Below are 21,858 nucleotides of genomic sequence, written 5' to 3' on the forward strand. Positions count from 1 at the left end.
CCATTTCTGGGATTTGCAGCTAACTGGAATAATGAATGTTTTTCTCCCCAGAAGACGGGAGCAGGTCATCTTACCACGGTCACCACTTCCAGGTCCTTCACGTACGTCCTCTCTGTGGTCAACAGTTCCTTGGCGATGAAGTAGGCTCGATCTGTGGGGAACCTCTGCAACCAGAGTCCAGATTTCAACTAGTGAACTATCATTGAAGAGTTATTAAAGGAAAAAATAGAGACAAACCTTCCTTCGGACTTCGTCTTCATCGTCGGTGCGAACGCTGCAGGCATCGTTGAGCAGCGGGCTGGTGAGCGGGGAGGGCTGCCGGCCATCGGGACTGTGGCTGCATAGTTCCAGGGACCTCTGACCATTCACCATCCCAAGGGGGTGTCCAGAGGAAATGGACAGGTGAGGGCTGTTAGAACCCACACCTGGGCGGGGGTAACAGATTGATGTCAGTTTGTGTTCATTTCATAAAATACAGCTGAGATATGGCTGCACACATAATCTAATCTGAAAGGATTTCACTACTGTCGATGCTTTAGACACTTTAAACTGGACAAAAGATTCCAGTTTTCCAACATTTAAAGACATTTTTAATCCAATTTATCTTCAAGAAGAAAAAACACAACTGATTGATGCTTAAGATAAGTAATAATCTCCAGAAACTAATATAATTTTTTTGATTAATAAACCTTCCAGATTCCAGGTGCTGATGTTAAATCGACTGACTGGTTTGTTGATAACTTTTGGTTGTTGTCTAAATAAATGTCATGAGGGTTGTACAAGGATTTTAGGACGATTCTCATTACCTAAATGTCTGAATATAACTTAAAGTTATAAACTAAAACTAAACCTCGCCCCCTGGTGGCTGGTTGCCGAATACATTTTAAACCTTGCCACCTTAAATTAAAAACTAATAAAAAACATTTCAGAGTATCTTTTTTCAGGTTTTGACTTGATTTTTATAGTCCTAACCTTTCTGCTGCACGTTCAACCCCTCATTTATCTATTATGTTTAGCATTATATATATATATATATATATATATATATATATATATATATATATATATATATATATATACACACACACACACACACACACACACACACACACACACACACACACCTTGATCATGTGCAGGGGAGTAGGCAGGACTTCTTAAGCCTGAGCTGTTGACATAGATATTATGGGCTAAACTCACATCTTGCTTTATGAGATAAATGAACATAGCAATGACTGAATGGGACCATTACATAATGCCAGTCTACAATGACTCCTTCATTCAAATATACCAGTCCAGCAATAGTTTCTAGATGCTTGTTCAACACCATACAAAACTTTCTCCTTCTTAATATTGTTGTTTTGATTGAAATATTTTTCAAAAATCATCCAGTGTTAAAGGTTGAATATGGAACAATTTGTAAAAAAAACTATATTAAAAAAAATACTTCCACGGGACGTTTATAGGTGTGCAGAAAGAAGGTCAAGTGTTTACTTTAAAGGCTATATTAAAAAATAATCAAATATTTATTGACAGGATGACACTGAGTTTATGTTTACATCTACCAGCCAATGGAGAGCACCATTGCATGTTGACACACAGCCATGGCACAGTGAGGCTGTCGCTGAGGAAAATGGGGGACTGTGTAAGTCAAGCAGCTGCTTCTGAGCCCAGAAGATATCCTTCTCAGAAGAGGGGCGTCCATAAAAGATCTAAAACCAGAGTGAGTTTAGGTGAAGCCTACAACAGATGGACCCAAATAAATAATTTCATGTATATCCCGACGGCTGGAAACCTTGTTCTATCGTTGCAACTACACCCTCCACACACTAGATGTCGCTTTGGTGTTCGTGTTCCATATCCAACCTTAAATAATAACTATTAGTTTTATCATCCAGACACCAAAAATAATAAAATAATCAATGCTGTTGCCGAAGGAAATGAAACCCTAAATTGGCCACAGCAAACATGAATACACTTTGACCCACAGGTCACAATGACACACACTAAAACCACACTGAGGGAAATCTATAGGAGGCCTGATGAGGGTAGAAATCAACCATGACTCACTCTGAAGTCCAGACAGCTCCAGCAGCCTTTAAACCACAAGCTGACGCCCGTACTGCAGGATGATGGGGATGAGAGGCTTACTTAGTGCCATCAACGCAGACGGCGTTACTCACGACAGTATGTCAGAGCAGAAACATGCTCACCTCACTCTACCATCTTCTGGTGTGTCACCACAATTAAAAAAAAGTAACTATATGACCACAAACAAGCACAACATTAAGTTTTAGCACTAATAAAGCAGATATCTACAAGGGTGCTACAAATGAGAGCTATAAACAAGCAAAGCTACACAAGAGGGAGAACACACACACACACCTCTAAAATAACTGCTGCATTTTTCTGAACTAAAATCTTGTTTTGATTCAGTCATTTTTTATTATAAAATGTCATCTGAAACACACAAAGCTATACGTGTCCCATGTTAATATGCAGTTTAATACTCTACATATACTGACCCAATGTCAATTTACACAGGAGTGAGATAACCAGCAGAGAACCTAAATTCTTTATATTTTGCTTCAGATAAACAAGCAGCTGTTTTGAAATAGGCTTGATCAATATCATTCAGGCTTTTTAAAACTTGTCAGAAAGTCATTCATCGTTGTTATCAGTCAGCTTACTATCTAACTGTGTGCACACTTTAAGGGAATCACTTGGTTCAAAAACTAAATTTAATGCATCAGATTTTGTTTTTTTGGGGGTAAAAATTGTGTTTTTGTGACAGGTTTCAGGTAACAAAGTTAGCATAGCAGAATACTAGCCAACTAGCTAAAAGATGGGTGCAGCCTTTTTCCATACTTGAACCATCTATTCTTTATGTTTATTCATTTAGCAAACGCTTTTATCCAAAGCGACTTACAATTTATAACCTATAGGGCATGTTGTGATCCTAATTGTTGTATCCTAAGTGTATACCTAATACACTTCAAATGGATTTGAAAAATCCCCATAAAATAGTCAGAAGTCGACGTTTCTCAGAAAATGGGAACAAATTGTGTCCTTGTGACAGGCTGCTGCTAACAAAGTCACTGCTAGCAAGACACTAGCTAGTTAGCAAACACTTAGGCTAAATATTTATTTTAAATTGAAAAATAAGTGAGAAACCAGCTGAAGGCCAAACATTTCTGAAAGACAAAAAGTAATCACTCAAAACTATTTTAAAAGATTTCAAAACAAAAATGTGTTTGATGCAAATATAAAGGATTGAGGAAGGATTCCAGACTTTAGCACAACACCTATACAGTACATACAGCAAAGCACATGCAGAGAGCAGCGTGTGGTTTAGGACAGCATGCACAGAAAAACACACCCTGAAGGACACCAGTGGTTGAGAACACACACAGTCTTACTATTTTTGACCATGCAAAGAGTTGGTAGGATAGAAGTGTTGAGTTCATTAAAACTGCACGTTTCTGTAAAAATTCCAGCCAGATGTTTGTGCTTTCCCGTTGCTGCCGTGATCCAGTGTCTATATCTCTTCTTTTTCAGGGAGAATTCTGATCATTCATGCAGAGCTTTGTTCACTTGCCACTAAAAACATGTAATCTAACAGCTCCTCTAATATCAAAACCATGATGTGGATTCTTGAAGTGAAATGTTCAGGAGTGCTGCAAACGCAGCTGACTATGATGGATGAGCTAAGAGGCTCCGTGCTTTGAGGCGTTGTCCTTAAACTGCCTTTCACAAGTACGCAACACACACAGGTACTAAAAGCTGCTTCTATTTTTCTGCAAATTCCCAAACGTCCACAATATGATGTTCTCTTTACTCCGGATGAATTAACAGTGAGATGGATCGCTGCAGAAAAGGGAGCATGCATGCATGCACACACACACACACACACACACACACACACACACACACACACACACACACACACACACACACACACACACACACACACACACACACACTGAGCAACAGAACAGGCTTACATGTAGTCACAGGTGAGAAGAAATCAGACAAGATGAAACAGAATCATTCTCACGAGTAAAACTGAAGAAAAGAAACCAGAAATGCAACATAAAGGTTATTGCTGTCTTTACACGGATTAAACAGACAATAAGAGAAGTGCAAAAGAAATGAAGAAAAACATAAAAGTGCAGTGCATTTTATTGAGATGACAGAAATGTTTAAGAACAACATCCAAGTAGCTCATGCAGGACTCAGAAATTTGAAAATGTCAGTATAAGAAAGACAAACCACCTTCACACCAATCTGACCTACACACCGACGTCTAAATCAGCAACAGAATCCAGTAAAACCCTTCCTAACCTGGTGCCTTTTTCCTGTTGAAAATATTGCAATATTTCGGGTTGTGACATTGAATTGATATTTACAAGCATCATTTTATTTATTTAGAATTTACATGCAAACATTTACTGTATTTCTTTTGTGTGATGCAATTCAAACTCAGACTCCTAGGTGGCAGTGGTTTTTACAGCCTTCATTCTGACAGAACGAGATCTCGCGATAAACCTGGATGTGTCTTAGAAGCGTCTGACCTGAGTTTTCCAACCAAATTCAGCCTTAAAAATTGCAATTAACTTTTGGCTTTTAGTTTCGCAATATATGGCATCGCCAGATTCTTTCTAATATACACTCCTGTTGCCACTCCAGCAGCTGTGATCATTTCTCTGTAGCGACACCTACTGTTTAGGATGGAGACTGCAGAATATGTAACAACACCAATTTAAACAGGAAACCCGTAGGTATTGCTAGATTTCTCCTTATCACAATATATCACACCATCTACCTTGTATTGTGATTTATATCGTATCACCAGATTCTTGCCAACGCACACCTCTAGTTATTGCTTAATAATTATAAAGTGTTTTAAGTTGGTGAAGAACAAAAGCTGCTGTAGATTAATATAACTGCATAGCAAACCCATAAAAGTCTCAAACTGCCATGCCCTAGAAAATAATTACGAAACAAGATGTCGATAAATAGTTCAAGATTTAAAGATAAAAATCAAGTCCAGCCTGGATAAATTCACGAACGTTTACAGAATTCCCTGTTGGGAGATTTAAGGCACCGGTCTGAACTTTCACTAACGCCGCAGGTTTGAATTATCCTCATGTTTCAAGCTAATATCAAAAAGCCGCAGTGTTACTGCAGCATCTACATGTATCCAGTGTGGAATCCCAACAAGGCACCAGCTTAGACGCATTTACACAAAAATAAATGAATGCCCCACGAACCCACTGATTGAACGGAGTTTTATAAAGTGCATCAGTGCTGCTGGATTTACACAACCAAACCATCTGGTCACGAAACTGATCTTGCAAACTTTTTCTGCCTGTTTTTTGTGCGTCAGCAGCTGAAAATCTGTCCACCATCCTCATCACTGAAGTTATGGCATCCATCCTCATCTGCATCCTCGTCCAGCTGGAGGCTGCCAAAGGAAAACTTATTCCTAGGTATGGAGGAGTTAGCCTCGACCGGACTACCACTCAAAGGGCTGCTGCAGGCACCCTTGTTCTCCATTTCAGACTCACTGGACTCAGAACCACTGGTGGTGAAGTCCTCGCTCATCTGAACGGCACCCATGTGTGTGCCGCCAGCATGTGCTTGTCGCCTCTGACTGGGCCTGGACCTGCCTGGCGCTGAGAGGCCGTTAGCCTTCATGCGGCGCTCCAGAACAGCCATACGCTCAGCCCGGGACATGACAGGATGTGATTCTGGACTGGGTGGGAATGCACCCTGGTGTGGGGTTGCATTAAACTGATGATGCCGTTTATGGCTTTTCTGTGCGTGAGACGATCGGCTTGGGAGAGGGGAGCATCTACCGTCGTCATAGAGCCGGGGGACGTAGCCATTCTGCTCGGACTGAGGAAGGGAGGAAACCTGCAGGGGGCTGGTGACAGAACTCCTTGAACCCATCTTATGTGGACCTGAGAGGGAGCTGCTGCTCTGCCTCTCTTTGTTATTATCGCCTTTTTGACGTGACCCCTTGAGGCCCTGATCTAGGTCAAAGTTCATGTCGAGTGATGCTCTAGAAGGGAGAGGAGACCCCCTAGGCTGCATTCTACCTAGACATTGTTCCAGCTGGGCTCCTGATCCAGAGCTTCGGCCAAACACGACCTGCTCCTTAGAACCACGATCAGTGACACCAGCCTTGTCCCTGCTCTTGCTAAATTCCCTGTTTGAACCATTGAAGGTGGAGCGGCTGTTTGTGGCAGCCCAACATGCTGGACCTTGGCTCAGAGGATCCAGGAGAGTCTGTCGTGTTGGGCCTCTCGTCTCATCTGTGTTGGACATGGATCCTTTCCTGTCGTCGTGGCCGTTTCTCTGCTGGGAGGGGCTCGCCCTTGTTGTCCGTGAAGCCAACGGGTCTTCTGCGCTCACCAGCGCCGATTCCTTCCAATGATGCTGAGAAGGAGAGCCGAGTCTGTCCTCGGGAGCACCACTCTGACAACAAGAGACATTTATAACAGATTCTTTAAAAGGACAGTAGGAGACATTTTTGGGGACTATTATTGGTCATATATGCTCTTCACATACCGATGGCAACCAATAACTTTCAACAAATTGAAAAGTTTTAATCGACTCTGGAACAAGCTATCCTAAAAAACCCTCATCTGATAATTGTAAACATCCTGTTGTTAATGATGATCCATCAATCAAACTGCCCTCTGAATGTCCCTCCCCCCTCTGCCTTTACCTCTCTTTGTGGACAAACTGCATTTTGTCTACAAAGAGCAACTGAACAGGAAGTGAAGCCCGAGCCAGGATAGCCAGTGTAATGGAGTGAATGATCTACTCGCTTTGCGAGTTGTTTACACTTTCTGTTTAGAGTCTGGTTCTGTTCTTGTTGGGAAATGTTTAGGTGATGGACCTGCTGCCTGTGAATGCAGCCTAGCTTCTGTCGGCTGGAAGAGTTGTCCATCAGTTTGTTGCCGTGGCAATGCATGTGCGCGGGAAACGTTCAAGAGGGGAGTGCGAGTCAGAGGATGTTTTAGTAGTTTGTGCGGTTTCCCAGATTGCTGGTGGTGCCGAGCTGTCGTGACATTGCAGTTAAACAGCTCTTCGTCTTTTAAACACTACACTATATTAGCTAGCATACTAAATTGTTATACGGTTGCATAGGTGTGTTACGTTAGGAATTATGGCAGAAAGGTGTCAACAACAAGTTGAAAATGTAAAACGGAGCCCTCGGGAACAAGCATTAAACTCTGACCCTACCTTTAAATGGCTTTTGTTTAGTACTGAAGCGATCTGATGGGTGATGTTGGGAGATTTAAGGCACCGGTCTGAACTTTCACTAACGCCGCAGATAAATTGATACACGTCTGCGCTGATTGTGCTGCTAATTTGAAAACTATTCATGATAAGTCAGCAGGAGAAGAGCATATAATCTGTTTTTGGATTAAAGCGCAGAACTTCACTGGAGAAATGTGAAAATTTCAGAAGGAACCTGAAACATTTATTTAGATGTACTAACTGGAAGGCTGTCAAACAGAACATGATAATGAAATCAGTGGACTGGGAACTTCACACTGACTGGATGTTAATAGAAATAAAGACTCACTTCCACTGGCACTTCACGATGGCGAGGAGAAGACAACGGTGACGGGCGACTGTTGAGTTGAACCCGCGTGTTGTGTTGGACCCGACTGTGTTTCCTGGGTTAAAGGTCAGCGTTAGACAACTTCAGAATCATTTTTCTTGAACCAAAACATCTGTAACCTTTACCTGTCAAACGGGATCTTCTTGAACTCGGACTCCCTCACATAATCAATCACCTGCTTCTGTGTGCGACCACTGCACGGAGAGATAATGATGAGCTTTTCAGCTGGAGCCGGAGCAGACTATTATACGAGTACGTGCCTGCAGCACTGCAGGAGAGCAGCCTTATGATACCTAAATCTGAAGGAGGAGCCTCGCGTGAAGAGCACAGGCTTCGGTTTGGGTTTGGGTTCCTCAAAGAGGCGGAAGAAGGCGTGATATTCCACACAGATCTTCCAGAAGACTTTACAGCAGTCCCTGCTGGCCATCAGAAACTCCAACGTGTCCTGATAAGAACTCTGAAGAGGGACAATAAAACGTCACATAAAATCCTGAAGGATTTTGTGTTAATAAAGGAGGATCGAGCAACACATACATTCAAATCTGGCCTTAGCTTGATGAGGAAACGTTTCCGCTTAAAGCTCAGTTTCCGAATCTTCGACCAGTTAAAGGCGTTAATCCTCGTGTGTCCCTGAAAAATGTCAACATTTCAACAACTTTTTCAAAGACATAATCACAAATATGAGCAATGAAACGCAGATATGTAACATATGTCTGGATTACAACCTGCAGATCGGCGCCGCTAACCTGGAAGACCAGGACACCCGTGTGCGCCACGGCCAGACTTAGCTTCGTGCCCTCACGATCCTTGGCAGGGTGGAGCCGAATCCCGTACATTTCCAGTTTGCGAGCCACTTCTAATAAATGATAATCTGACTCTGCTGGTGACTGACCTCTACAACAAAAGAAGGGAAACAAATCACAGTTAAAGAATATTTTATATAGATTTAACAGCTAAATAAATCATAAAGACATTTATTTTGTCTTTTAACAAAGAATAATTGTTTTTGATGTAATATAATATTGTAAGATCTTGCAAAAATGCAGACTTTAGCTAGCCTGGCAAGCCATCATGAGCATGTAGATATATAGTCTGGTCAGGACCCATAAACAGAGCTTGTGTGTGTGTGTGTGTGTGTGTGTGTGTGTGTGTGTGTGTGTGTGTGTGTGTGTGTGTGTGTGTGTGTGTGTGTGTGTGTGTGTGTGTGTGTGTGTGTGTGTGTGTGTGTGTGTGTGTGTGTGTGTGTGTGTGTGTGTGTGTGTGTGTGTGTGTGTGTGTGTGTGTGTGTGTGTGTGTGTGTGTGTGTGTGTGTGTGTGTGTGTGTGTGTGTGTGTGTGTGTGTGTGTGTGTGTGTGTGTGTGTGTGTGTGTGTGTGTGTGTGTGTGTGTGTGTGTGTGTGTGTGTGTGTGTGTGTGTGTGTGTGTGTGTGTGTGTGTGTGTGTGTGTGTGTGTGTGTGTGTGTGTGTGTGTGTGTGTGTGTGTGTGTGTGTGTGTGTGTGTGTGTGTGTGTGTGTGTGTGTGTGTGTGTGTGTGTGTGTGTGTGTGTGTGTGTGTGTGTGTGTGTGTGTGTGTGTGTGTGTGTGTGTGTGTGTGTGTGTGTGTGTGTGTGTGTGTGTGTGTGTGTGTGTGTGTGTGTGTGTGTGTGTGTGTGTGTGTGTGTGTGTGTGTGTGTGTGTGTGTGTGTGTGTGTGTGTGTGTGTGTGTGTGTGTGTGTGTGTGTGTGTGTGTGTGTGTGTGTGTGTGTGTGTGTGTGTGTGTGTGTGTGTGTGTGTGTGTGTGTGTGTGTGTGTGTGTGTGTGTGTGTGTGTGTGTGTGTGTGTGTGTGTGTGTGTGTGTGTGTGTGTGTGTGTGTGTGTGTGTGTGTGTGTGTGTGTGTGTGTGTGTATGGCCTGTATTTGATATAGCGCCTTCTAGAGTCCTGGAACCCCCAAGGCGCTTTACAACACAATCAGTCATTCACCCATTCACACACTGGTGGGGATGAGCTACAATGTAGCCACAGCTGCCCTGGGGCGCACTGACAGAGGCGAGGCTGCCGAGCACTGGCGCCACCAGTCCCTCCGACCACCACCAGCAGGCAACGTGGGTTAAGTGTCTTGCCCAAGGACACAACGACAGTGACAGACCGAGCGGGGCTCGAACCTGCAACCTTCCGATTACGGGGCGAGCACTTAACTCCTGTGCCACCGTCGCCCCCCCCGCGTGTGTGTGTGTGTGTCTCTGCTCTCAATTGGACCAATGCTAGGACCAATCAGAACAACGAACAATGTGAAGAATTCATTGTTACAGTAAAGTCAATTGGATCGTCCACCATACACCATTGCATAAGTCCAAGAGGAAGAAGTACCTATCTGCTCATGTCTCAACAAAAAGCCAACGTCTCAATTGTCCAAAGTTGACGCCAACGCAGTTTTAAATAAGTGCCGTTCCTGAGCTACCGATATTACCGTTTTCCTCTGTCGCAGCTCTGCTGTCAACGTAAAAAACAAATCAAACTCTGCTGAAAGATGCTAAGCCGGCCCCATGTCTCTACACCTATAGAGCACTGTGATTGGCCCGGTCTAAACGTACCCCTCCTCCCATTGGCCGTGAAGCGTCACATTGTGGACGCATCCCAGAAGCGTAGGGTTACATTACAAATCTATGTGTTTTTTTTTATGCTCTACGCTTCCAGAATGCGCCAAACTCTGCAGTTCAGATCGGGTCAGACAGGAAGTCAAACACAAAAGCAGAAAACTTTCAAAACAAAAGTCAGGTGCAGATTTCCAGTTGCTTAACTAGTAAAAAATGTATATGATTTCCTGAGAAACCTCCGTTGCGAAGTAAACGGACCAGAAAATAAACCACAGACCTTTTGGACACATGCCGCCATCTTTCTCCTTGCAAGTGAACTTCTGAAGTCATGCGTGGTGTTGTAACTCTCCTGCGATTTCCTGATGTCGCGGGACCAGCTGCATGGAATACTTTCGCCCCCGCTTTACATCTAAAACGCTCCCGGTCTGAAGGAAGCTCGAGGGTAAAATGCGTCTAATCTGTCAAGCGCAGCTTACACACCCAGTGGAAAGGCTCGGTTAGGCGAGGTAGACTTCTTGAGGCTACAATGGATCACGGCTAGACCAACCTGCAGAGCTAAATCGTTTGCTACTGCTATGGCTTCAAGGCTAGATTTTACCACAATATGGGTAAAAGACACAGACACAAGAAACAAAAAAATGCACAATTTGTTTTAAAATCAAGAGAAACCATAGTGCTCAAATAGAATAAACCTGTTTAATCAGCCTGTTCTGTGTCCCACTAACCAAGGCGAAAGACTCAGCGGCGCCCAGGTTCGCAACGTTAATCTGACTTTCAGGAACAGACATGGGAGTTTTGGGGAAGGGCTGCACATGTTAACCAAGTTTCCAAATTCTTATCAGTAGATAAGCCTTCCTGCTTCCTGGGGGTGGCGCTTAATAAAAGATTTAAGTCGCCATGGCGCCCAGTTAGAGGAACCGCGGTTCCAGTTATCAGCAGGAAAGTTAAAGAGAGCAGTCAAATCTAACGGAGTTCCTCTGATGCTGCAGCTGCCGCCCACTGTGTGTTCATGACAGAGTGACGCAGAGGAGGGCGAGTGTTGGCAAAGCTGCTGCTGCTGTGTGAATAACTTATGCACTGATGGAGGATGGTGTGAGGAGATCTGGAGCCTTTCCAGTAATATCCTCCCCAAAGCATTAAATTAGAAAGAAGCAGCCAAGTTTAATGACAAACTTCTGCATTAGTCGCCCTTAAATAGACTGAATCTGAGTTTTTAGCGCCAGTGTTGCCTCGTGGCTAAAAGGAGCCTTGGCTAGCCCAAGTTGATATGACAAAGAGAAAAAAAAACATTCATCCAGTAGCTGCTTTCCTGAATGTGTCACCTCTGTAATAAAACATCCCAGTGGGACAATAACAGAGTCTGCAACACCACTTCCTGTTCACGCCTGCGGAGGATAATGTGCAGCCAGCTCGTTGCTTTGCTGACCTTGTGAGCAGGTTCAAAGTGTTTGAGCTCAGAAACTCACAAATGCTTTGAGTGAGACTCCATGATCTTGTCAATCAGAGGCATCTGATCTGGAATGTAGTTGTTGTTGAGGAGGTGCGACCGGCAGTGGCTCTCCTCAAAGTCCCCGATCTCAGCTGAGACGTGAAAAAGAGGAGAAACATGTTTGAAATCTCCTTTTTTGTAAGAAAGAAAAACACTTTGATCACAAATGGCTGCTCTGAAGCAGCTCTGCAAGATTACATTCAGGATCTGCCTGACAGGTCTCCATGGCAACGCAAAGATAATCAATTTGCAGTGCTGTGCGGTGTGGGTTATGACAATGTTTGATGATAAGCTCTGCGTAGAAGAAGGAGCAGTGCATTTTTTTATCAGATGAGAATGAGACTCACACTGGATGATGTGGGAGACGATCAGCGCTGCGCTGGTGTCGTTGCAGGTCAGACGACCGCAGGAAAGATCTTGTTTGATCTGGAGGGCGAACAAGTACCTGACCACAAACAAAAACAATTAAAACATCCGTCAAATAACATCTCATTCTCAACAGATTAAGTCATGAACAATAATGCAAGCGCTGCAGCCTGCTAATCGATTACTTCACCAGTGTGTCTGTAAAACATGCGGCACATGTGGAATTACCAAACAGGAAACCAGAAAATCATTAGCTTCACCACGCTAATCTCCAGGGAGCTAAATCAGAGACACGGCAGCCATGACGACTGAGAAGACGACAAATTTTCAGGGGAATCGGAGCACGTGTTTCATTTATCCAGCTGAGATCATTCACACCAACTCGGGTGTGGATGTGAATCAGGTGGAGGAGAAACGTGGTGCCGAGATGACTGCTGTTAGAGGATCTGAAGAGGAGCTCACCTTGTCAGCTCCTCCAGCAGCTGTGCGTGGTCTGGGGGAAAAAACTTCACACTGAACTGCAGAATTGTGTGTTTTGGTCCTGGGAGGAAAAAAACCCCCAAGTTACACCGATTTATTCTATAATTTCTACAGGAAATATAGAATTTGCAAGCATTCTGAAACACTTACGTTTTAGCTGCTTGATAATAGGTTTGATATGATCCAACCAGACCTGTGCAGGAATAAAAATGGCTTTTTTATTACTAAAACAACTCTGAATGTTTGAGGAGGTTTTATTTGACTTTACATTTCTCACCATCATCTTCTGTTGGTTTTGAAACTCCAAGCCAAAGTAGTCACCTTCAGTTAGGTTCATGTGGGAGCACACCAGGTCAAACAGCACCTTGCCCGAGGCTTTTTGCTGTGAACAAAAGAGAAAAAAACTTAAGTTTAAATAATACAAACAGCAACGGTTTCTGTTTCAGTCAAATGACTCTCTGGTATCTTATACACTTATCTACAACCAGTAACCACAGGCTGACCCAATGACCCCCGATATGCTTTTATCACAAAAAACCCACTAAAATGCAACAGAACCGTTCTTTGTGTGCCTGTCAAACCCATGGTGAAACCGTATGATTGTGAATGTTAGCAACATAAATGATTGCATTTACTGCTTAAATTCCTCTGCTATCTTCACAGCCTGATGGTGCATTCCACCGGGGCTCGGAAGTTGGAAAGGCCAGAGGTTTCTCACAAGTCCTCATCTCAAGATCCAATATGGCTGCCTTGCATGTAATTGGTACTTCGTTCAGTGTTTGTTTATTTAAACCACTCTCAATTTTGTTATTATAGATTTTGTTTAGCTGGTGTTTAAAAATGCATCGTAATCAGCGAGATTAGTAGAAGTATAACAATTCATTGGTTTATCGATCTATATTGATGTATCAATAATTAATAATACATCGATTAGAAGGTTATTGATCTAAAATGCAAAAATGAAAAGAATCAGAAGAACTATTTATAAAACGAAATTATATTTTGAAAATTGCTTTATTTTATTTGACTTGTGTCGGTGACTTTACAACAATCCCCGTACTATGCAAGCATGTAGCAACAGTGGAGAGGAAAACTCCCCTTTAACAGGAAGAAACCCCCAACAGAACCAGAATCAGTACGAGCAGACATCCGCCACGACATACTGTGGTTTTAAACTTTATTAAGATTTAAGTTATAATTTCCAAAGTAAATGGAACACATTATAGCACGGCCAATGAAAATTCACCCTGCAGCATCCAGACGTTGGTGGACCTCTTTCAGTGTCATGGCTGTTGCAGCAGCTTTTGACCTGGCTCCCCTTTCAGTACTGGATAAAGATTTCCCCTCCCCGTGTCTGTCCTCATTCACCCAGCACACTAACACTGAGAAGACTCGAGTGGCAACTTAATGGCAAACATGACAAACACAGAAAACCTCAAAAAGCCCACCACATCCTTTAAGGATGAGTAACTTTCCCATTTAAGGTCAAATTAATGTCAGGGATTTCCACAGAATGAGTTCCATTACAGACACCCAGACAGCACAGAGCTCTCACAGCAGGAGCGTTGCTGCCTGGCTGCTTCCTCGTGACTTTGCTAGCACTAGTGCAGAGCATGTCTCAGCGACAGAGTAGTAGTAGTAGAAAACGTTCCCCCACGGCTTGAATAATGATCCAGGGCTGTGTCTGAGTATGTTTGTCTGTCTTTACTCTACTTTTATACAATATGAAGGCAACTTGCTGAGGTGCATGCTGCTGCAAGAAACTCGTTTTTTTTCTTGTTTGCATTTCTAACTTGCTGAATGACGTTTTCGTGCAGGGCTGAGTGCTTTCCACCACTGGGGACCAGCTGTTTCCATATGGTGACAGGGCTGATGAGGACAGCTTGAGGGAAAGACAAATCAGTCCTCACACACACACACACACACGCACGCACACACACTAACCAATACATTCATGAATGAATACCCAGCCTCATCTGTTCTTAAAAAGGAAGGGGAAAGTAACTAGATTAATGACGAGAATAGCTGATGAACCAGAATCAGACAGAGAAGGATGAAGGGGGAGTTCTATCTCACACTGAGGCTGCTTTTTCAGAGATGGGTAAGGCTGATTAAAGGCAGACAGTGCTTGATTAATGCCTTTTTACAGACTGGAGTTGCTGCCGCCACATGACACTGCTGCAACCAACACAAATGGACCACTGTTAAAGTCGCCAAGACTGATGGCGAGGTTAAATGATAAAGGTCTTTCTTTACTCTAAAAGATTTGTAGTGCAACCACGTGGTACTTTATAGACTTTACGGTACTTTGAAATCCATAAGAAGATATCAATATGGCAGAAAATGCCTTAAAGCTACAACGTCAAATCTACAAAACAAGTTAGCTTAAAACATTTGTTCAAGAGTCTTAACAACATTCTAAGATAGTATAGCTATAAATATATTGTTTAGAATAAAAAAATATACATATATTGAAATGGTTCTTTCACACTGGCTGGCTGCTCAGTGGTTAGAGCTGTTGCCTTGCAGCAAGAAGGTCCTGGGTTCGCTTCCCGGCCTGGGATCTTTCTGGAGTTTGCGTGTTCTCCCTGTGCATGCGTGGCTTCTCTCCGGGTACTCCGGCTTCCTCTCACAGTCCAAAAACATGACTGTTAGGTTAATTGGTCTATTTAAATTGTCCGTAGGTGTGAGTTTGCCCTGTGTGTCTCTGTGTTGCCCTGCGATGGATTGGCTCTATGTCCATGGTGTACCCTGCCTGATTGCCCATTGACCGCTGGAGACAGCCCCCCCCCCCAAGCGACCCTACGTGGACAAGCGGGTTCAGAAAATGGATGGATGGGTTCTTTCACATTTGCCTATAAACCTCAGCCAATAAAACACCTCAGACCGAAACCAAAGATCGGCCATCTGGTCGTCTGTCTCTCGAAACAAAACCACTTTCGGATGTACCTGGGTCCTCCATTTGGACTTGCACATTTAGTGACAGAACACCACTGGTGTGAGAGGTTCTCCGCTCAATAATATCAGAGGAGACAGCTGCTACCACTTCAACTTTAGGACAAACTACCCGAGTCCCAAAAAGAAAAACACCATCTGAAGTCAACGAAAACAAAATACGTTCTGACTCTAGAAAACTGCGGCTGGTGTTTGGCACAATCTCGTTTACTGTGACAATGCACGTTCACATCAGGGGTGTGTGGCCCAGGGGTGAGAGTTCTGGGGCCGTGCTTATGTTTAAAAGCTAGCTTGTTTTGTAGATTTGCTATTGCAGCTTTAAAAGGAAAATGATGATGCCTCGTTTCATTTTTGCATCAATGTGCAGCTAACCACCCATTAAATCAGGGACGTGTTTACAAATCTGTTAAATTGGAAAAAATTTGTTATGGAAACTTCATGGTTGACCGGTGAAATCTGAAGGACTGCAGCCATCCATTCTATCTCGGATCAACAAGGTGTTTGAACCTGCATCATGGGTTAGGGTTAAGTCATTTATCATTTTTCTAGCCATAATTTTTTCATCCTGAAAAGTCTCAATTCAAACTAAGCTTAGTTTGCTTGGTTTGGAGTACTCTTAAAGGTAAAATTACCGGTTTCTTGTTTGGCTTCTTTGGATAATAACTTGGTGTTGTTTATGTTAAGTGTCACATATTTAGTTTGTATAATAAAAGGTGGTGTCCTGGACTGGACCAATCACCACTGGCATCCCTTTAAGAGGCATGCCGCCAGTACGGCTGACTAGCAATTTCAGTTAATTTAGGTCACTGGAGCTATAAAAGGCATAAAGGTAATTTACTCTGCCTGTCTGACTTCACAGAAGCATTCATGTTCTTGTTATTAGAAGAGCACCTACGGCCCCTTCGTTCAGTCAGACAGATATAAACCAGCACAATAAATCAAAAGAATGCGTGTATTTGAATTTTCTTTTCCTAAAACACACACAACTCAACTAATTCCAATTGTAAAGCATTTGAAAGGTTACAATCTTAGAGAAACATGTTGAGCAGTTGACATTTCCTTTAGAACTCCAAAAAAATGCTATTAATCTGAATTGTTACGACTTTTTACTGTTACATCCTTTAAAGCATTAGAGCTAGTTTCACTTGAATTAGTTCATCCCAGAGTAAGTGATGCGTCCTGAGTCAGCAGGAAGAGTCCGTCTGGCCCCGATGGGTCTGGACAGAGGCTTGAGGAGTGTTTACATGTGTGTACACGCTGGCGTGTATGCGTCACAACGCTGACCTCTGTTTGCTCAGACTGACAGAAGAAGGCTAAATAAAGATGACAGCAATGTCTGAGTGCATGTCTGCTTGGGTTTTCACTCCAGGGTACACTAAATAACCCCCTCCACCACCCCAATCCTTGTTAGTTAGCTCATCAGGAAGAAGCAGAAAGAAAACGATAAAGGTCAGGTGCACAACAGCTTTGTGCTCCCTCCAGGAGATGCTGATATGCTTCACTTCACCTACAATAAGCCACACCAGGCAGGCAGAGCTTGCCAAACTTTAGCCAGGGGGGTGCTGAGTTGGGGGGAGGGTGCCATGGGTAACAAACAGGCAGCCCATGCCTTTAGGCATCAGATAAAACAAAAGAACAAAAGGGAGTGATGTTTGGGATGAATGTTTTGGTTTTGGTGCATTGGAAGGGCCGACACTGACATTAGAGCAAAGTTGTTACAGGAGAGCCTTAATGGGTTGGTTTTGTGCTATTCCTGTTGCACCTGCTGGTTCACTTTTATCCTAGCAGAACATAAAACTGTAACGTCTCAGGAAAAAGCTTTCAGTTGATGATTCAAAGAAGGAGAATAAAATAAAATGGTAATTTTGGGAACCGTTATAAATGGCACCGTAAAATGCTGGATGGTTAATTTCCATTAAAAAATTAATCACTGATTATGATGTATAGAATACGGTCTAAGGTTGGGCGATCTAAAACAATGTTCCATGTGATATTCATCAGTCCAAAAATATCATGATAATAATTTTGCACAGGTCACCTTTAGACGATTTGTGGGCCTGACACACACCACATGCAGAAACCCACCAATCACAATCATCCCTACTCAGTTTGTGGAAGCAGACCACAAGAGGTCCACGTAAGACTTTGTTTTCTTCAGAATATATTTGAATATTTGATGCATCATAAATATGGAATGAATGCCTTGTAAGTCTTACTCTGGGCAAACAAAACTCTGGTGCACCAGTTTCAGGAACTTGAAGTGGGCCACATCAGAGTTGAGCTTCGGACGACAAGATTTGGATTCCCATTTCCTGGTATTTAGATATTTCGCCTCGGACTGGCTAACGGCAGCGTGACTCTACCACTGACTCTGTCTGCAACGTTGATGTTTAATCTCCACAAATAACACAAGCTTTTGAGGAGTTCTGCCGTGTGGTGTAGTTGTTAATGCTAATGGTTAGCTTTTATTAGTCGAGATGTCCTCTGCTGTTTACTGGATGTTAAACAAACGACAGCCTTCTGCATCACGAGTCAAGATGGGTGAGTCTGTGAATGTTAAGTGACAGTGTGACGTAGATCTGTCAGACTTTTCAAATCCTAGAGTTTCACCATCTATTTTCTATCAGATGCTAACGCAGGAGATAAGTGTAGGAGACTATTTTCATGTTCAGCCTGCATGAAAAACTCAAGAGTGACAGATTATAATCAGAAACAATAACCACACCTTAAATGAACAATATACCACTGTACCTCAATTGTTTGAGCTACAAAGGTGATTAACGAGGCAGTACTCCTGACTTGTCGGGACAATAGCTGATGACTTGGCCTCAGCAGAGGAGATAACGCTTCACCCGTGAGAAAGAGACACATCTAAAGAAATGTTGAATGTTTAAATCAGTGAAATATGTTAAATTGTTTACGTAAGACATGTTGTGGGCAAACCATTTCACTAGAGTACATTAATTGGACCCTTCAGGCTGTAAAAATTCCCTTTTGTTTGAGGTGGTGCCATATCACAACTGTAAAATTGGCTAAAGATGAGTGTACTTACACAAAATCTCAACATATTTGTGTGTAGCAGGATGAAATAAGCAAGGGCAGTATTAACATTGGGCAATTGGATGAGTCTGTCGACCATCTGCAGTTGTCTGAGCCCTTCTTTGTCTGTCGGATGTGAAATTACAAACTTTCATGTTAACAATCATCACATCATTAAGTTCGGTTTCTCGTGGTTCCAATGATGAATGGCATTCAAAGATACAACCATAACTGTAGACACTGTAAATGCTTTTGTTACCCTTAAAAATTCTAAATAACTTCCAACTCACCATTCAAAGTCTCATATCATTGACACAATGCAGCCTAGTGTTTAGGAGTGGTACAGCAACAAGTATGATAACACCAATCTAAACAGAAATCCCCTGTATTGCTAGTTTTGGCCTTTACAAGTTTGGAATACATTTTACAGCCTGATGAAATTGCTTAAAAGTGGGATTTTTAGAAATCGACTCAGCCAAACCAGACAAATCAATGCTCTATTTATATGTGCAACACATAGTGTAGAGACCATAAGGAGATGTGAAGAAGTTGTAACACAAAAATGACAACTGTTGTGGTGATGGTGTACAAAACCAATATGTGCAGCAAAAGGAATTGTCACAAGCCTTTCTAAGCAAAAACAAACACCAACCAACCCTGAAAGCTGACCTTGCACCGTCACACGTGGTGCATTCATGGAAAATCCCAAGGAACGATTTTGGATGGTTTTAATTTCCTCCTGGTTTCTCTGATTCCACTGTTCATAACAGCGCTGAGACTACAGATCAGTTTTCAGTAGCAGGCAGTCTGATTCCCACACTGCATCCTCCTTGTGCCATTATTGAAAACACATGTAAAGACACAACTCAGTGACTTCAGCCTTCCCTCCTGTGGGTTTAGAAAAGCAACCGGCTATTCATAGCTCTAAATAGCATGTGTGGCATGTGTAGGGAGAAGCAGGTATACATGCACTTAGGGTAGGACAGAGAGGTCAGCAGCAGCTAAAGCACATTGAGATTCAGGTCATGCACTGCAGAAGTTCCCAGGGTGACTCGACTCCAGCACAAAGCTGACATAAAGATGGGAGGAGGGAAACAAACCCACTGATAAACCTGCAAATTCGCATACAGATGTGTGCCCACAGCAATGTGCTTCAGAACATCCCAGATACGAAAGATATCAAAGCAAAAACACTTTTCCTATTCCAGTAAATTTATATTGTAAGGATTTTACCTTTTATTTTGCAAGAAAAATGATTTATTTAAAATTTAATTCTGCAATTTTTCTGCTAAAGAAGAAAAACACCCACAAAACCAAGAGAAAAAAGTGCTGATTAGGCTGCCACAGCTGTCAGAGTCATTCCGTCACAGTGGGCCAGCCTCCAGGCCCAAGAGGACAACCATGAAAATAATGCCCCCTAAATTCACCAAATCCCCCTCTCCTCTAAACCCTTGCATTATTAGTCTTCCGTACCCTCCCTGGAGTCCAGCCTGCTTGAGTCATATTGATTTAGCATAAAGGATAATTAAGTGTCCTGCTGTGCTGCTGAATATGTAACAGCATGGAGCTGCGAGCAGTTGTGCAAAGACCTCCAACTTTTAGTCAGTGGGCCATAAACCTGAAGATGGATGCAACAGTTGTGGGTGTGCATCACTAATGGATGCAGTAAAAAAAATGCAGCAACAGAGATTTGACCCATCATACAAGCATGCTCTGCAAAGAGAAAGCCACGTTTTACACATGCTGATGCAATCCAAGATGCTGTTGTATCTGAGCTGAAAGTCAAACATTATTAAAATAACCAGGGGGCTTTAAGGGGTTTAACAACTGCACTCTTTTTTTCTACTTCAAACTCTGAAACCGTTCTGCACATCCTCTCATAGCTTAGAGTTACTGTCCCCCAGAAGGAAGATGTTTTGGTCCACATTTGACTTAGACGCCAATTAGTTTAGCAGAATTACAACCTGAATAATACAACATGATCAGGACACTATTATTAATGTTCCAAAGGTCTGTGTAGCTGTGCCAAAAGGGGGTATTCCTCTGATGGCCACTAGGGCAGATTACAAAAGAGTCAGCCCGAATAGAGTTTGATAATATGAAGCATAAGGACCCATTGTCTGGAGGAGGCCGACCGATATGAGTTTTTGTAAGGCAAATGCCGATACCAATTTTTAAATAATTTTGTTGCCGATGTCCAATATCTAAAGCTGATTATTATAAATGTTTTAGCAGCACATTGATTGTGAAAGACAACTGAACACTCACCGTGTGCAATATAAATAAAATAAGTCAATAAATCTCTTAATATTTATTGAACTTATAAATATAAAAAAAAAACTCAAAAATAAAAAAAGTAAAAAAATAAACGATGTGTTGGGGTCCTTTGGGTCCTTTCTTCAGCCTAGTAGTGGCGGCAGTTGGCCACACAGGTGCCTAATTAAAAAAAATCAGCTTTTAAAAATAATTTTGGCCAATGGCAGATATAGAAAAAAAATGAATATACCAGTCGGCCTCTAGTCTGGAGGAATCCTGGACAAATCCCAAGCCATATGAGGATATATTGTTTCAGCTAATATTAGGTTTGCTTTAAAGCCAGGGTAAAATGTTAATTTTTTTGTTAAATAACCTAATTGTGTCTGTTTAGTAGAACCAAAAGTGAAACTTATCTCTTTACTGTGCCTTCATCTTTTTAACACCTTAATCTAACAGCTGAAATGTCTCCTCAGCCTTCATTAGTTTCTAGAGGAGCGGTTCATCACTAATTCAAACAAATCCACTGTGTTCACGACCTAAAACATGCAGGAAATGTGCTAAATATAGACTCCAGTACCAGGCATGTAAGTTGCATTTTTTCTAAGTCCAACAGGTGGCAGCCCGCCACTCTGAAGTTGCAAGTGCAATATTCCGGTCATAGAGGGTGGTGGGTGTCTGAGTGACATTTCACTAACACTGTAAAGGGTAAATTTAGCTCATAATGGCTGAAGAAAAGGAATTAAAACTATGAAAAGGTTGCCTTTAAAAAAATGGAGGGAGCTTTGTGATCTACAAGGGTTCAAAACTGATGAGGATGCTGAGGTCTTCCCTGGAGTAAACTGGGGAGCAAGCTGCTAGCACTGACATTTCATCTACCTGTGAATGAAAAGGTCATGCCCCAAATTATTAACAATTTCAAGGTTTAATTACACCTAAACAAATGAGTTACAAATAAATTCACCCCCCTCAGAGTTGCCATGACTGTAAACTTGACCTATTAGACCTAAAAATGTTTTTTGAACCAGAATGTAAACTTGCTCCTTTCTGGATCCTGCCC

At 42.5% G+C, this 21,858-nt stretch overlaps 1 protein-coding gene across 3 annotated transcripts in view; it reads right to left on the reverse strand.

Moving 5' to 3' along the window:
• Positions 1-21,858, reverse strand: part of LOC107389973 (FERM, ARHGEF and pleckstrin domain-containing protein 1) — an 84,617-nt gene that overhangs the window by 18,582 nt on the left and 44,177 nt on the right. For 2 of the 3 annotated variants that reach the window (XM_015966423.3, XM_015966422.3), the window contains exons 3-15: positions 12,829-12,933; positions 12,702-12,744; positions 12,534-12,612; positions 12,053-12,150; positions 11,683-11,797; positions 8,368-8,536; positions 8,177-8,272; positions 7,936-8,099; positions 7,768-7,836; positions 7,604-7,697; positions 6,270-6,483; positions 238-425; positions 75-164 (exon numbers count right to left, since the gene is read on the reverse strand). In XM_015966423.3, the coding sequence (XP_015821909.1) occupies positions 75-164; positions 238-425; positions 6,270-6,483; positions 7,604-7,697; positions 7,768-7,836; positions 7,936-8,099; positions 8,177-8,272; positions 8,368-8,536; positions 11,683-11,797; positions 12,053-12,150; positions 12,534-12,612; positions 12,702-12,744; positions 12,829-12,933 (1,524 nt within the window). The remainder of the gene's footprint in view (positions 1-74; positions 165-237; positions 426-6,269; positions 6,484-7,603; positions 7,698-7,767; positions 7,837-7,935; positions 8,100-8,176; positions 8,273-8,367; positions 8,537-11,682; positions 11,798-12,052; positions 12,151-12,533; positions 12,613-12,701; positions 12,745-12,828; positions 12,934-21,858) is intronic. The other variant, XM_015966424.3, reaches the window with a different exon arrangement.

This window comes from Nothobranchius furzeri, chromosome 14, assembly GCF_043380555.1.
Source record: "Nothobranchius furzeri strain GRZ-AD chromosome 14, NfurGRZ-RIMD1, whole genome shotgun sequence".
Lineage (NCBI taxonomy): Eukaryota > Metazoa > Chordata > Actinopteri > Cyprinodontiformes > Nothobranchiidae > Nothobranchius > Nothobranchius furzeri.